We start from the raw sequence: 16616 nt of genomic DNA on the forward strand, positions 1-16616 counted from the left end.
TTCTTGGGGCTTTAAAAGTAAATCTGTGGGAAGCTAAACAGAAACTATGGCACTGAGTATGATCTTGCATTATACATAGAAAAGAAATCTTGAACTATACATAATGGTAATGCTCAAGATTCCTGTAGAACTCACCTGAATCTAAGATGATCCCACAGAAAAAAAGCACTTTATACCAGGAAGCTTTGGCAGTACAGGCCGATGTGTGGAAAGCAGCTGGTTGCAAAGATCAGGCTCGTTTCAGCTTTCAGCCCTGAGCTGTCCATTACCTCTGAGGCTGCTGAAAGCAACTGAATTGCCCTGTTGAACAAACAGAGCGGCATTAATGCTAGTTGTGCCCAGTGGGTCGTGTTCATTGTCAAATATACGCTGTCTCACTGCAGCGTCCTAGCTGGCACTGCAGCCCTGTGATTAGACAGTGTCTGTTATCTATTCTTGATAGCATGCCAGACAGATTTTGCTGAGCTTGGGTAGACAGGCAGCTGGATAGAAACTGATCTTGTTCTTGACATACGGCTTTATATGCAAATATGGCGGTCAGCTATGTGTGGATAAAATTCTCGTTTGCATTTTCTGGCAGTAAGCGGAAAAGGTTTCTTGGGTCATGGAGAGGGAATTAGAATAAATCAGTACAGCTGAAGAGCGCATGGCACTGAGAGATCATGCATAGGGTGGGAACTTTCCCTGATGTTTCGAGCAGAAGATTTGGATCCTAGGGATGACTGCATTTCTCCCCCCCCCCATCTCTGACTTGCTGTAGGATCATAGCAAATCATTTTACTTCTCTGTCTCTCAGTGGGTTTTACAGGTTTGGAGAATCAGACCCTTTAGAGTAAGTTACAAAAACCCACAAGCAGATGGAGGACCCGTTCCTCCTTCTGCCGGGATCCCCATTCATCCATGATTTGGTTTTCAGGGTACCTCTAATACAGGGGTGGGCAATTACTTTGGGTGGAGAGCTGCTTAATGAGTTTTGGCAAGCTGTCGAGGGCTGCAAGGGCTATCCCGTGCCTTGACAGGTGCCCTGCCCTCTGGTCACCATCTTGGGACTGGAAGTCGCACCCCCTAAGCATCACCTTTGCCACCAGAAGTTCCTCCCCTTGCCCCGCGGAAGTATTTCTTTTGGGAAGGGGGTTTGCCAGCTTGGAACCAGAAAAAAACAAATGATATACTAAAGAATCAAACATCCACAATAACATTTAAATTTTATTTTTAAAAAAATACTTGGTCCTGATTTGTGTGTGTTTGTGTGGTGTATATAGAGACGATTGCATAATAGCTCAAAAAGAGGTCTTACTCCTGTATATTGAGGGCGGTGCGGAAGCATGTGGCGGGTATGGAGGGGTGGGTGTGGGGTTTGCGGAGGCATATGGAGGTGTGTGTGGGATTTGGGGGTATGTGTGATTGTGGGTGGGTATGTATGGGGATTTGTGGGGGGTGTTTGTGGAGCTGCATGTGTGTGAGTGTCATGGGTATGGGGCTTCTGGGGGGGCTGTGCAATGTGTGGAGGGGGAAGGGGTTTGTGGGTACATGTGTGTGGTGAGGTGTGTGTGTGTAGCAGTGAGCAGGACTCCTCTGAGCTGTGTGGGTGTGTGTGTGGCGGGGTGTGGGTCAGGATGTGGGTGAGTGTGGTGTTTGTGAGGTGTGTGATTGTGTGTGGGGATGGGTATAGCTGTGGGGTTTGTGGGGGAGAGTTTGTGGGTATGGTGGGGTGTGCATGGGAGCCCTCCACACACCCCCAAGCCGGTCAGTACCTCCCCCCCTACAACAGCCTGGAGCCCATGTGCCCTGCAACACCTCCCCGCCACTGCCAACAGTGCACAGCCCCGGCATGCCCCATGCCTGCTCTGGACTCACCCCAGCAGAAGTCGACCAGCTGGGACACACACACATGGCCATGACCCCAGCCCGCCCCACACCTTGTCTGTACCACCCGCCCATGGAGCATCCTGCCACCCCCTGGGCACGCAGTGGGCCTGAGGCAGCCCCATGGCCGGACTGCCTTTCCCGATCCTGCTTTAGTAGGTGTAACAGGTTCTGGGCCTTAATTGGTGGCTGCTGTTATGTTTTCCAGAGTAGGTTTATTAATGAGGGAAGCACTTCTCAAGCCTCTCAACTGAGCATCATGGGGGTAGATTTTAAAGGTGTTCAGGCATCTGCCTTCCATTGCACTCTCAGGAAGGCTCGCAGAGAATGCAAAAGATTGAGCTCAAATCCCAGTCTTTTCCACATTTCCTATGTGGCCTGGGCTGGGGAAATCTCTCTCTCAAGGGGAGGCATCAGTTTCCATCTGTAACATGGCACCACAATTCCTCTTTTTGCCCTTCTAGTTTGGAATCCAAGGTCTTTGGGATTGCCAGTGTCTTTCACAGTGTGTGCTTCTACCCTCACTTGAGCCCTAAACCCGACTGAAGCCTTTCGTTGTTTCTGCAATACAAGTAACGATTGGTTATACATATAAAACAGAATTAGAGAACGCTATGTAAACATAAATCACTACTGGTTATCATTGGGGTGGGTGCTGGACAAATAGCAAAGCCAGGTTGCCTTGGATATTAAGATCAGTTTAATGATTTATAGAAAGACTCGAACAAATTACACTGTTTTGTTTTGCTTTCTTAGCTACATCAGAGTCTCTCTCGTCTTTCTTGGGACAGGGATTTTCACAGACCTTTCTTGTCTGAGAGTGGTAGGAACCTCAGTAAAAGATTGGAAAGTGGTTCAACTTCCAGTGTTGAAAAACTCCGGCATTGCATCCCTTGAGAGGGGAAGTCACTTATGAAAGTATGAGTTGCATGCACGGAGGAGAAGGATCTTGCTTCAACTGTGGAAAGCCCGTGCTGCAGCACTGGCCAATTCTTGTAATCACTGGAGGATTTTCTTAAAGCTTCAGCCTCTTTGGTTGAAGGGCAGTTTCTTGTTGTTCTGGGTTTTCATAGATTTCATAGACATTAGGGCTGGAAGGGACCTCGGGAGATCATCGAGTCCAGCCCCCTGCCCAAAGGGCAGGAAGTCAGCTGGGGTCATAGGATCCCAGCAAGATAAGCATCCAATTTGCTCTTGAAGGTGTTCAATGTAGGTGCTTGAACCACCTCCGCTGGCAGACTGTTCCAGACCTTGGGGGCTCGGACAGTAAAGAAATTCTTCCTTATGTCCAGCCTGAAACGGTCTTGCAGGAGTTTGTGACCGTTCGACCTCGTCATCCCTTGGGGTGCTCTGGGTTGAAGGGAAACGCTTGGAAGTGACACTTGAAGGCTTCCTAAAGCATCACTGAATCGCAGGGTAATGAAGAGAGCCCCAAGAATGTATTAGTGTCACTTTAGATGGTCATGATTTAAAGGTCAGGCTCATGATGATTTTTGTGAACCTGATGCTTGAGCTGCGAATGTTTTGAATTCGCCTTTCTGGCCTGCAAAAAGGGGCTGAGTAAAGAGAAGGCTAGGGAAAGGCAAGGCGCACAACAGATTGGGGGAATTCAGTGGTGGGTTAAAGCATCAATCCTATTTTTCATGTCATTTAAATTGCCTTGAATCAGGAGGAATTCCATTAATTTCAGCAGAGTTACACTGGTGGTAAATTAGGGTGGGTAGATCTCATTGAAGGAGGGTAATGACCAATCACAGAGACGGTAGCTTCAGCGCGTATGATGCATTTGCAGGTCATTGGAAACATTGAACTGGATTTGGCCTGTTTGAATTGGTGTGTAGAGGCCAGAACTACACAAGCCTTTGTTAGTTTTGATTCATGACTGGGGTTTTATGTAAAGCACCTCTTCAGCAGACAGTAACATCCAGGAAGCAAGGTGCAAACTCCCTAGGCTCCATTCTGCTCAGAGTGACGCCCATGCACCAACTCAACCTGCAAGGGGATTGCACTGGGTAGAGCAGATGGGTCACTGTCTCCCATCCATGTTTCCTCTAGTCTAAGAGTCCTTCCATCTTCTTCCTTAGTGGTTTTCTGATGCCTGCTTCTGGCTAGCTGGTTTTTGCATGTCACTGTATGCAGTATTTGTGAAGCTGGGGTTAGCCCTGGCTCTTCCTGGGCACTGGGCTCACTGCTGTGAATAATGCACTTGCACTGAGTCTGGCTCCCAAATTTCCAAGGGCACCAAAGAGATACAGCTTGGAAAGAGACCATTTTCTTTGGCTTCAGAGCTCCTGTCTGTACAGAGGAATACAGGGCACTCTTTGAGCTATATAAAGCTTTAAAAAAAGAGACATCCATCCTTAGCCCGTCATTTACCGTTTCCATGCCCACAAGTCGTCTCTTGTTTGCTTGCTTAATTAGTTCATTTGCTAACCTGCAGCTTCCTAACAGTAGTCATTCCCTTGCTTTGAGGATGAGGACCACAGATGAGGTATCACAGTCACAAATCCAACAGAAATCTGTTATCCAGCAACCCTCGTCTCAGGAAGGCTGTGACCTTTTAGCAGGTGATGAGATGCAGGTAATTGGTCACAGATAGAGCTGAACCGCGCTTTGCCGGGTGGGCTTTTCCAGCTATAGAGCAGTGGTTCAATTGTTTTAGACTCAAGGCACCTTCAGAAAACGCCGGCTGGTAGCTTGCATTCATTTTTTAACGACGGAAAACTAGAGCAGCTCTTCTGTTGCAAAGAACTCAGGAAGCCCACAGCAGGTCAGCATGTTTTTGACACACTGGATTCCCATTGGAAATCTCTGGGGCTGTCTTGGGAATCACATGTAGGTATTTGCACACCTAACAGTGCTAATATTGCACAGCACCCTGTAGCTGGGGGTCTGCTCAAGTCACTATCCCGCTGAACCGCGGGATTATCTGTGAAATCAACTTAAAAAAAAGTAATACAAAATAAAATGCTGGCTCCCCTGTGATCCTTGCTACCACTCAGCCCAGCCTCACAGCTCACCTGGGGGGGAAGGCACTGGCTGGAGGGGTAGCATGAAGGGCAGCAGGGAAGATGACAGCCACCCCCTCATCCTTCCTCCTCCTGCTGGGGCCTCCCCGCTAATCAGCACTCAGGGGCCGGGCTGGCTGGCAAAAATCTGCAGAATTTGCTTTTTAAGCTGTGACCAGCTGCAAAAATTGTTTAGTTGGACCATGATTTAAGTGGGTCCTTACTTCTAACACCCTTAAAGGCTCTCATGGCACTCTGGTGGAGAATCGCTGCAGAATAGAAACAAAATCAACAAAGCGCCCCAGAAACGGTCTGGACTCCACAGCTATGCGCTGAACCTCAAAACAAACCCTCCGGTTGGCTTTGGATAGTCACAGATTTCTTTGAGACTAATTTTCCAGGGTTTTTCTGGCAGCTCAGTCACCTAGGAAGAAATGGACCTCTATAAACTGCTTATGAGCCCTCATGAGGCTTTGAAAATCGTGCATCGTGCACAGAGCTTACACTTTTACTGGGTTTATTCTGCACGGTGCTTTTGCAGTCAGCTTGGTTTGAATGAACGCAGCACTTGGAGTGAAATTGTACCAACCTTAAACAGCAAATGAAAAATTAAATCAGAATGCCTGCAAATCCCAAAGGGCAGTTTTCTCATTCCTCTGGTCGTTCTCCCTCTCTCCCTCTGTATATATGTGTTTATATATTCTTACATATTTATATGCATACACACACATATGTGTGGTGTGCGCAGAGAATTTTAGATATATATAAAATTTTCTGCTTTTCCATTCATAGTGTCTGCTGAAGTGGGCTGGCACCTATGCAAGCTCATGGCTCTCTAAACCAGTTAGGCTCTAAGGTGCCACCCTGCCCTCTCTCTCCGGTTAACTAATGGCACTACTTTTTGCACTTGTATCCTATTTTCCATCTAAGGATCTCTAAGTAGTATAACACCGTGCAATGCCTGGAAATATTTTTCTTGCCATTTTAAAGAGGAATAAACAGAGGCATGAAGTTTTGCAAGATTCCCTTCCTGAAGTTTGGCACCTAAACAAATGGCTTGAATTTTGAAAGGGACCGAGTACTCCCAGATCCCATGGACGCCAGTGGGATTTCTTATGTGAGGTTACTCCTGTTGGTGAGGCTTCGCAGGATGGTGACTGCTCAGTATTGCCTCACTGCATCAAGAGCACACAACTCTTTCTTCAGCGATACTGGGTACTCTCTGTACCTCACTACAGCAAAGGGAGACACAGTCAGTAGCAGTCAATTTTGCCATTTCAGTTAATGATTGAATTCTGCCGGTATGAACCCTTCTGCACCTGATGTGTCTCTCAGCAATCAGATCTGCCTTCATTCATCCCTTTGAATGCGTGTATGTGACCTGGGAGCTCCATGAAAGGAAAGAGAGGATCAATATATGATGGATGCAGTCCCTCTAATGATCTGGGCAGGCTTTGTTGGATGCCGCCTTGTATAATTAAGTCTAGAGCAGCAGTTCTGAGCCTTTTTCAGTTGATGTATCCCTTGGTCTCAGAGTGAGACTTCACGTATCCCCTCTCAATGGGAAATTAATTTTTTTTAGTCCCTTTGACCTGCGTTAGACATTGTATGAAATATAGCTCCTGTACCTCCTGATGAGGCTTCACGTACCCCCTGGGGGGTACATGTACCCCCCGGGTCAGAACCGCTGGTCTAGAGCTTTATGAAACCTAACACGAGGTTTCCAGCCTCACGTGCTTCTGTATGTGTGTTATGTTTAGATTTGGTTGAATATGGACTCTTTGGCATGAGTTTAGCTGCTTCATGAGCCAGTTTTGCTGAGGCGTGGTTTGTAGTTGAACTGCCTGTCTCCCTGCGGGACATGGAGCCACATCTGACCTCAGAGTCGAGACTGGAGTAGCTTGTGTGTGATGATGAGGACAGCGTCTGACTCTGCTGTGCTGATCCAATGCACCCAACTGCTTTTTAGCTTTATTCTTCTTGACCTAATGAGTGCATGGACCCTAATTTTCCTCCCACGTGCACAATTTCTTTCCCAATTTCTGAACTTAATGATAATTACGCATGGAGAACGTTTAGCTATGGGTAATAAATAGCTGAAGGTCTCAGGGCACTTCCCAAAGCAGGGTAAGGGTTTCTATTTTCTCCACTTTACAGAGGAAGTACAAAAAGCAGAGAGGGTGCTTGTGCATGTTATCAGGTTTCTGGAGCCACAAAAGGGAGCATTGATTTGAGGGGCCTTTTTTGGCTCTTCAGCCTGATCAAGTGTAATGTTCCCAATTACATCTGATCTCTGAAGATCAGGACCCAGAGCAGTGTTTGACATTTCTAAATCTTGGTCTTGGTGGCCTGTCTGCCAGGGGTCAAGCCAGCCACAAAGTTTGGAACTGAACCCACGTCTCCTGACAATCAGTCCTGCATTCGCAAGATGAGACCTGCCAGTGTGAGTCCTGTTTATTTGCTAAAAAAGGAGTAGATATTCAGCAGAAAAAAGGGATGGTTCCCTTCCTGAGACTGCTGTTCCCACCACTGACCTTGCTTTTGTACAAGAGGTGGGGAAGAATATCCTCCAGACATAGCAGGGAGTGGCTGTAGGAAAAGGGGGTGGGGGGAAAACTACTGGTTAGTCTCTGAGCAGAGATAAGACCGACTAACTCCTCACTGATAACTGGCGCCTCTTTGTTTCCACAGTCTCCATTGAAGATATTCGGGATGTGAGGCCCGGTCACAAAACAGAGGGGATGGAAAAGTATGCCCAGGATGTCCCAGAGAATCGCTGTTTCTCTATCATCTTCAAAGACCAGCGGAAAAACCTGGACCTCATCGCCAGTTCAGAAAGCGACGCCAACCACTGGACTTCCGGCCTGAAGAAAATCATAACCCACAGCAGCTCCATGAACCAGAAGCAGAAACTCCAGCAGTATCCTTTGCTTTTTAAAATACTTGCTTGCTCAGTCCCAACAAAGCTGCCCTTGTCTCTCTCCGTGGGGGCATGTAACATGATAGTACGAAGTCCTCCTTTCACGGTTGCTGCACTACAAGCCGGATGCTGAGTCTCCTCACTCTGATTGTACCTCTCTGTAAATGCCAGGGACTCAAATGGAGTCCCTTTGGATTTAGGCTAACGAGAGAGTGGACTGAGGCTCTGCGTAGCTCTGGAAACAAAATGCTGCCTCATTCAGGACTTGAGATAAAGCTGTCGTTCTTTTTTGGGCTCTGCAGGGATTTGTTTCATTAGCCGTGCCGCGATCTTGACGATGGGCATGTCTTGGCCATTAATGAAAAGCCTCTTAGTGCCTGTGAGATTTTACAGAAACTCCAACTGAGGGATCAGATTCCCCCCTCTCCAAGAGCAGTTTTACATCACTGGAGTTTCATTGACTAATGGTGCTCACCCTCATTTGAATGCGTGCCGGAGATAAAGGAGGAGTTGTAGTGTAGCCGTGATGGCCTAGGGAATGTGCAAGGAACAAGAGCTGACTGGTAATATCTCTTATTGGACCAACTGTGTAGTTGGGAGAGAGGTCAGGCAAGATTTTGCCCTGCCTCAGGTGGGAAGGACCTAAGCAAGGGCATTTTGTGCCCAAAAGCTTGTCTAACATCTCTGCCCCAATTAGTTGGCTCAGTCAAATGAATTCCCAAACAAATTCTGCTATTCAGAAGTTTGTACCTGCATAGACACAGCACAGACAAAGAGAGGGGGAAGGAAGGCAGCATCGAAACCAAACCTGAGAGTCACTGGGTGCATCTACACAAGAAATTTACTGCCGAGTTAGCTAATCAGCTCCACAGTAAAGCTCTGCGTCTACACGTGCAGCCCTAATAGTTTGTAGTAAACTAATAAACGCTACCATAGGTCAGTACTTGTAAACACAAGTACTGCCCTGCGGCGGCGTTATTTAGTGCCCTGCAGTGCATGTGTAGGCACTGACGGGGCTGGTTGGGGCATAAGGGCGCTTCAGTGTGGGGGCTGCCTGCCAGTTAGTCCCACACTGGAGCACCCTCGTGGCCCAGCCAGCCCTTCTGCAGCATGCTGAGCTGGGTTGAAGCCACCCCGGGCTGGCAGGCTGACCCCTGGACCCCCGGCCAGCTGGGGCTGCTCCGACCTGGCCAACATGCTGCGGTTCTCCCGTCCCATGCCCACTCTCCCCCAGGGATGCACTTTAGTGGAATCTGGGATGTTAAGCCCAACGAAGTGTAGCATCAAATGCTCTTTTCTCTGAAGTTGGGACATCTCTTGAAGTTCACAGTACTGCTCTTGGTTAGACAAACAATGTCTTAGCGAGCCCTTGATGAGGCATCTCACTTACAGCGTTATTGCTCTGCAAGCACAAACCCTGATGCCATTCAGAAACAAACACTTGTGCGGCAGAGAGAGAAGAGAGCACGGTCCCGGTGCTGCTTATTTACTGGCTGAGCATGTAGAAATACAGGACCTGGATTGATGTTTATTGCAGCTGGAGAAAGTTGGCTTGAAAATTAACCCTGGAAGGCCTTTTAAAGGGCATTTAGAGGTTGTTTGGGAGATACAGTCCAGGAGGGGGGCAGTTTGGTGTTTACCTGCCTAAAGTGTCTGTTAAGTTTTCAGAAGGCAAGGAAAAGGGTAATCTCTTTTATTGGACCAACTATGTAGTTGGGAAAAAGTTAGACAAGCTTTTGAATGTAAAGACATTCTTCCTCAGGTCTCTGATTATAGGAAGCCTGGCACAGCAAGCGAAGCACCCTAATAAATCCTTGCCTTGCATAATTTCTAGACCATCGCAGCTACAACGTCACTCTTACACTACCGTAAATTTGCAGAAGGCAAGGTAGATATGTAGCTGTGCATCCATAGCAAATGCTCTCCTGGCTAGTTAGAGACCTTGGATGAGAAGTCTGTAGTTGTAGTTGAACAGCAAAATAGTTACAAAGAACGAGGTGCAACAAAATGGCTTGCTGGCAGAGACATTTGGAAGTTACATGCTTTTGAACTCTTTAACCCAATTCTGTCCTCAGGTGCATGCAGGTGCACCTCTGCTTGAAGTCACTGGCTTGGCCAGCCCTGAGGAAAGCCAGAGTAGTTGAGTGAATGATGCATCTCATCTTCATGGGAAATGGTTTTATTTTTCCTACTTCATAGCTGCTGCATGTAGCAACGCATTTCTTGATAGCCCCTATCCCTGCAGTTACCAGGCATTGTGCCCGCTGTTAACTAGTCTGTCTCATCGCAGTGGGTCTTCTCATCACAGTGCAATATCACTTGCCTTGTGTCCTTTTGATATCTCCCTCTATCTCTGCTTCTGACACTCAATAAATACTTTATTAGCAATTAGGACTTCCCTAATCCAAGTAATCCTTGGGAGTGAGGGACCACCCTGGCCACTGCCCTTTTGTGGACTACTAAAGTCCTTAATCCTCTTGTGGTCTCTCAGCTAAGGAGGGTCTGTCAGGTCTATCTTCTTTTAGTTCCTAATACTGTGTCCTCCTTTCACAAAGTCTATGATAGCATCACTATCTCCTGCTTTGCCTCCTTTTGATTTTCATTAGGAATTGTCACAGTGGAAATATTCACAGACTAATAGCAAACTAGAGTTCCTCCTTCAATAGTGACCAGAGCACATGACTCAAAGGCAGATGGAAACCTCAAGACATGCGTGGACTGTGTGATATCACACAAGGTCATCCCAGATTGAGGGGGCTTTCAATCTCCAAAATATCTTCTTGCCCCAGCTAGCAATCAGCTTCTCTTTGAACTCACACAACATTATTTCTCCATATTTCCACCCAGGCTGGTCTCAAAGCCACACGTTGTGTCTTCCTTATCTAGGCTCAGGCACTTCTCTAGCATTTCTCCAGTCTCTTCTCCAATCTCAGATAAACCAGATTCTCACTGCTACCTCAACAGCTTCTCCTCTTTGTGACCACCCTTTTGTTACTGCTGTCTCCTGGGCACCTGGTTGGGGGAAAAGGGGCCTTCATGAAGGCTCGGGAAAAAATGTTGCCTTCTGGCCTCCTCATGAGTAGAAACCACAGCAGGGTTGGAGGGCTACCAGAAATGATGGCAGCCTGGCCATTTTGATTTCAGTTAAAATTGGAGGGTGTCCCAGCTACACAAAGCTGTCCATGGAGCATGTCAAATTTAAACCACTGAAATAGTTCCATGTCAGAGCAGGATGATTATAAAGAAAAGGAAAAAGACAACGTGGTATGGGGCAGAGCTTGTAATTTCCCATGTGGAAAGGTGCCTCCCTGTCTTCGGAAGAACTGGCTGAAGTTCCCATGAAAATCCAATTTAAATAGGGTGGGTAGAGAAGCAGTATTTCTGGAAAAGTAATTATAGTGTACTGCTGGCTTCCCTAACCAGGCATTACAGAACAGTGTAGTTCTCATTTGAGGTTTGATGATGTTTAATTAAAGCCTGGCATTTAAATTTAGTCCTTTCTGAAGTGAATAGGCCTGGCAGTGATGGGTTAAAATCTTAAACGTCTTTAAAAGAAATGATTGCCATGTATATGGATAAAGAGAGGGAAGAGTGGATAGAGAGGAAGGACATGTTGGGTCCCTTGGCCATTCCCCTGTTAGTACTGGCTTGTTCTCTATTATACGTTTACTAATATTTGACCCCCCCCACCACATCTAAAGAAACTAGGGGAAGCATGAGATTGTAGGGCAGTGTGGGGAAAACAACCACATCAACTGAAGATGAAGCTTGGTAAGTTCTTGACATATGGCATAGTTGCTTGCAATAACAGGGAATTGGACATCATAATGCAGGAGGACTCTTCCAGCTCTGTAATGGCCGTCCAACACCTTGACAGATGAAAGGAGCCGTGACAAAGTCAGTCCGTCAGCGGTGCTTGGTAGTGATGTGGGAGAAGAGGCTGATGTGTAAGCAGCAAACCTTCCCATGCCGGCTACGGGTGCACTTGTCCGATGGAGGCTCACCTGTTGCCTGGGCTTTCTGATGGCTCTCCATGGTGACTGCACCGGCCTTGACTGGGTGATTGAGCAGTTGTGGGCAGGGTTCTCCCAGTTGGCAATGGAAATGCTGAATTTCTGAGACCTTGCTTGACCTTGTCACTATATCGAAGCTTTGGCCTCCCTCTACATCCTGGGCAGTTCTTGAGTTGGCCACAGAGCACAGCCTTCATATTATACCGGTCTGAAATCAAAAGAGGAAAAGGGTCCAGTAGTTGAAGATGCTTTTGATGCTTCCTTAAATAGAGTTGTGCCCGATAAAGCCCTTGTGCAAGCAGTCATAAATTCAGTTGACTTCAGCGGGAGTTGGGCCTGCTTATATTTTGGACAATGGGGTAGAAAGCAACTTAATCTGAACTGTGAATGTCAGCAGGTTTCCCGTCCAGGATTTGTGTTGGAACAGTTTTTTCTCTTTTGGAATCACACCCCCAGAGTTTCATGTGGCAAATTTCTGGGTTGAACAAACTCAGTGGGCTCCTTTGACACTCTTGCCTGGCTTTAGTGGAAGCCTGGTCGCTCCAGGCACCCCGGAGAATCCTTTATGAACAAAAGGCAGGAGACGTGGTGTCTCAGTATATGCACAGGACTGGAAAGCACCACGTTCCAGTCTGCCAAGCTCATGTGGAGGACCCCATGGGTAACAAAGACCCAAAAGGAGGGGCAAAAGAAGCAGATGTTTCAGATACTTGAAATGCTGCGCTGGTCCCACTTTGTGTGATTTGCCCTTTCTGTAAGTCCTTTCAGATCCATGCTTCTTTGTGAGGAAAATAATTGTTTGCAAAAGGAATGAGGAGACTTTGAATAGATGTGAAATGTAATTAGCTTTGGGACTGAAATAAGTGATGTCCCTTGCAGAGAAGGTAGAACAAGACCCAGGGAGTCATCAGTTCTGTCCCTGGTCCTGTCGCTAGTTTGTTGTGTGGCAGTCCTTGGAGGTCCAGGCCTAGCCGTACCGCTCTTCCCCTTCCTACTCCTTTGGAGTTCATTCCCTCCATTGCTCAGCCTCTTTTTATCCAATCCCACAATGTTGCTCCACTTCCTGGCTACACTGCTCTTTATAAACTGTCTGCATATCATCTCGCAGATCTCGCGGCATTTCAGGTATCCACATTTCTCCATTGTGCAATCTGTGACCAACAGGCTTTTAAAAAGTCATTTTTTTTATTTAGGTGCTGGAATAAAACATTACACAGTGGATTTGAACAGGACAATAGCCCTAAGCTGCTTAGGAGTCTCATTTGCATAGAAATCAATGGGAGTTAGCACCTAAATATGAATGAGATGCCTGAGTACCTTTGAGAATCTGGGCCGAAGAGCCGCCATCAGTGATTCCCCACTCTGGGGTGCCATGAGATCCTTTTAAGGTGTCTTTTAGAGCACCGTCATAGACTTTCAAGAAGGAATTCTGAAGTATAAATACAGATCTCTCAAAATATACAGTAGTAGGAAATGCATTGCTTTTATAAGATGAATAGGAATGCTCCCATGGGGAATCTTTGTCTGAAATCCAGGCATGTGGACATCTATCATTTCAAACACATGCTAGTACATGAACAACCTCCCACACAGGAAACCACCTTCTGGGAACTCCCTCCCATCTCACCAACTCTTTGGTCTTCTTGCAACCATTTTGAAGGCCATGCTCATTTTCTTGTACAAGGGAAATAGAGGTTCTCAGTGAATCAGACGAAGTAAATAGGGTGAATCCCTCCCCCACCTCCCACATACACCCCCAGACCTCTCCTTTGCTTCGGTCTTCTATATTTCACTGTGCTTTTGTTTTGGAAGGGCCTGTGAAAAGCTGCTTGGGTGGCAACAGCTCTTGTGCCGCCGTGCCAATGTGCCATTTTATGTCAGCAGAGGATTGATCCAGAATCCTTAGGTCAGATGCTTTTTTCATGCGGGAAGGCTGATACAGGAGGGAGCAGCTGACTTGGAGGGATTTCCTTACATCAACCTGCAGCTGGATCCACACCTGCTTGCGGAAAGCTGATAAGAACAAAGACAACAAGATGAGCTTTAAAGAGCTCAAGAACTTCATGAAGGAAGTCAACATCCAAGTCGATGACAGCTATGCCAAGGAGATCTTTCAGGTAAGGGGAATTTGCAAGCTAATGAGAAACAAGCTGGCTTGAGGTCACCATCTCCCATGTTTTGCACCATTTGGCTGAAACCTGAGGGAGGGTGAACTCTCAGCATCCTGACATGTCCTGAGGACTATGCCTGTGACACGGGATCTGCAAAACCACTTACTTTTGGCTTGGTTTTGCAGCCAAGTCAGTAGATGGCCAAATTCACTTTGGCTCTGAAAGAAATGGAGTTAAACCAATGGTGAGTGTGCATACACATCACAGCGGGGGCACGGTATGAGAACAATTCTGTCCTTCTCACTGCATCGGGGAGCTTAGCGGAAGCAGAAAAGGATTAGACATTTATGTGCATCATGAAAGATAATGGATAATGCCAGTAAGCTGGTGTCCTTGGCCAAAAGTAGGTCAGGATTTCAGAGTGTAATGGTTGATTCCCTTCTGGAATAACTTCTTCTACAGCTGCCCACTGTGATGCAGAGGAGGAAGTTGCCACGTTGGTTCTGGAAAGTAAAAGAGCTGTACAAGTTGGGAGAAAGTGTGCATTAAAAATAAAAACAAAACCCATGGTAGCTCTGCCACCTTGCACATGGGCTGCTGAAATGGCTACAGGCACATCTCTAGGGTCTGTGCCTCTACTGTCTCAAGTTTGAGCGTGCTGGCAGAGGCAGTGGGGGCTAATGGGGGTAACAGGATATCCTCAGGTATGGAGTTGTTAGTGTTTCTGAAATCCAGTCTTCTGCTTGCATGAGATAAAGACAACTGGATAATTTCTAGGATCTGCTATTTTGACTAAATGGAAGTGGGCAGTTCCACACACTGCTTTTTCCCCCTCCAAACTGCTACTGAATGGTAAAAGCAGTCAGGAAAACAAACTCCCACGTATCTTTCTGCTGCTGCTGCAAGTGGATGGATGGGAGCCTCGGAGGGCATGAGCTCAGGGTCTCGTGGTACTTCTAAGCCAGGAAAAACACAACAGTTTTGGATGAGGCTTTCCTTATAACTGCAATTAATGTTATACAGGGCACCTTGCATCTGGAATGGCATTAAACCGTATTTATGTATGAGGGCGAGATTCTGTTCCAGCTGTTAGGTGCACAGGACTTAGGCACCTACGTGCCATTCAGCTCCAGCCTGCTCTTGGCCCTGATAAAAAGTTAATTGCCGAAGGCGGGTGGGTCCTGCTCCTCCTCGCTGCTTTTGTGTGGGTCACTCTTAAGGGTCAGATGATGGCGTGTCACAAATGTAGCTGCATTTGTGGATTTTGGGGACTTGAAGAAGATGGAATAGAATCACACTTAGGCATCTACGTCCACTTAGATGCCCTGTTGGTGGAATAGAAAGTAGCTTTATGTACATACAAGCCCATGAAATGTAGGTGGATAGTGGTGATCCAGTGGCATCCAAGTACACGTTATAACACTCAGGGCTGGGGAGGGGACCTTTTTGGCCAAAGGCTGCATGGGACAGGGACCTTGTTTCTGTTCTGCAATTTTTAGCAAAATTGTGGCATCCTGGCCCACGTCTGGGGTTCCAGGGTGGGGGCAGTGATGATAATACTGGTAATAAATAATGATATTTGTAGGCATCTCCATGGTAGAAGATGGCCATGTGCTTGGTCAGCGAGACCCAACGATCAAGTCCTTCTCATGAAGCGGCAAATAACGGTTTCCAATTATTTTGTGTTCCACAATTTGTAGCCCTGGCGCAGATTACGGCTGACATATGTCATAAGGAAAGGACGTTTTCACCTCTTCTCCTCTCTACGTTTACAGCAGTGTGACAAGTCTAACACAGAAGCCTTGGAAGATGACGAGATAGAGTCATTTTACAAGATCTTGACTGAGAGGAAGGAGATTGATAAGATTTTCTCAAAGTACACCAGTGAGGAAGGGACCATGTCTTGTGACCGCCTGGTGGATTTTCTCCAAGAAGAGCAGCAGAAAGAAGACGCTGGCCCTGAGACTGCATTTTCCTTGATTGAGAGATATGAGCCCAGTGAAGCAGGTCAGTTAGCATCACTGGTTGTTCTTGAGTTCATGCGATTGGGGCCAAGCCAGTTGCTGGGCTTGTGTCGAGGAAGCAGGAATTTTCCCCCTCTGCTGGCCAGGTCTGCTCTTTTGCGTCGTCCTCTGTAGCTGGGAAGTGGTGCTCTTCCTAAATGTCTGTTAACCTAACTGGTTCCCTGCCATTGCAGCAGGTGTCCTTCTGTCCCCATGCTGACCCTTCTCGCCCATCACAGCCACAAAGCTGCGGATGCTATTTTAAGTAGAAATCTTTGCGGCTGTGACATGTGCAAAGGGTCAGAGTGAACAATCCTGTGTACCCTTTTGGATAAATAGTTGCCTTCAGGTGCAGAGAATTGGACTTGAGGGGCTGGGGAGCCCCTGGCTTGCTTTGGGGACATCTGAGCTGTTTTGCTGCTGTTCCTTCCCGTGGGCTGGTGTATCTTTCTATTGTCGTGGGCATCTCTCAAGGGCCAGTGTTGCAAGAGACTGTTAGCAGCAGGGCTGGGTATACAGGAAAGTCTTGGAGGCTTGATTATTTCTTGTCTCCGTTTGTCCATCAGGCAGCAGGCAAGTGATTGATGTGCAGTGTTTTACAGGGCACTGTACTCCCCAATGGGAGGAGATTGTTTAATGCCCATCATGTAGCATGTAACACTTGTGTGTTACTTTACACTGGAGGATCTCAACGC

At 47.1% G+C, this 16616-nt stretch overlaps 1 protein-coding gene across 3 annotated transcripts in view; it reads left to right on the forward strand.

Moving 5' to 3' along the window:
• Positions 1-16616, forward strand: part of PLCD1 (phospholipase C delta 1) — a 75858-nt gene that overhangs the window by 29458 nt on the left and 29784 nt on the right. For all 3 annotated transcript variants that reach the window (XM_090047801.1, XM_090047802.1, XM_090047800.1), the window contains exons 3-5: positions 7566-7794; positions 13795-13924; positions 15694-15925. In XM_090047801.1, the coding sequence (XP_089903927.1) occupies positions 7566-7794; positions 13795-13924; positions 15694-15925 (591 nt within the window). The remainder of the gene's footprint in view (positions 1-7565; positions 7795-13794; positions 13925-15693; positions 15926-16616) is intronic.

This window comes from Crocodylus siamensis, chromosome 5 (assembly GCF_052110815.1).
Source record: "Crocodylus siamensis isolate JL-2025a chromosome 5, ASM5211081v1, whole genome shotgun sequence".
Lineage (NCBI taxonomy): Eukaryota > Metazoa > Chordata > Crocodylia > Crocodylidae > Crocodylus > Crocodylus siamensis.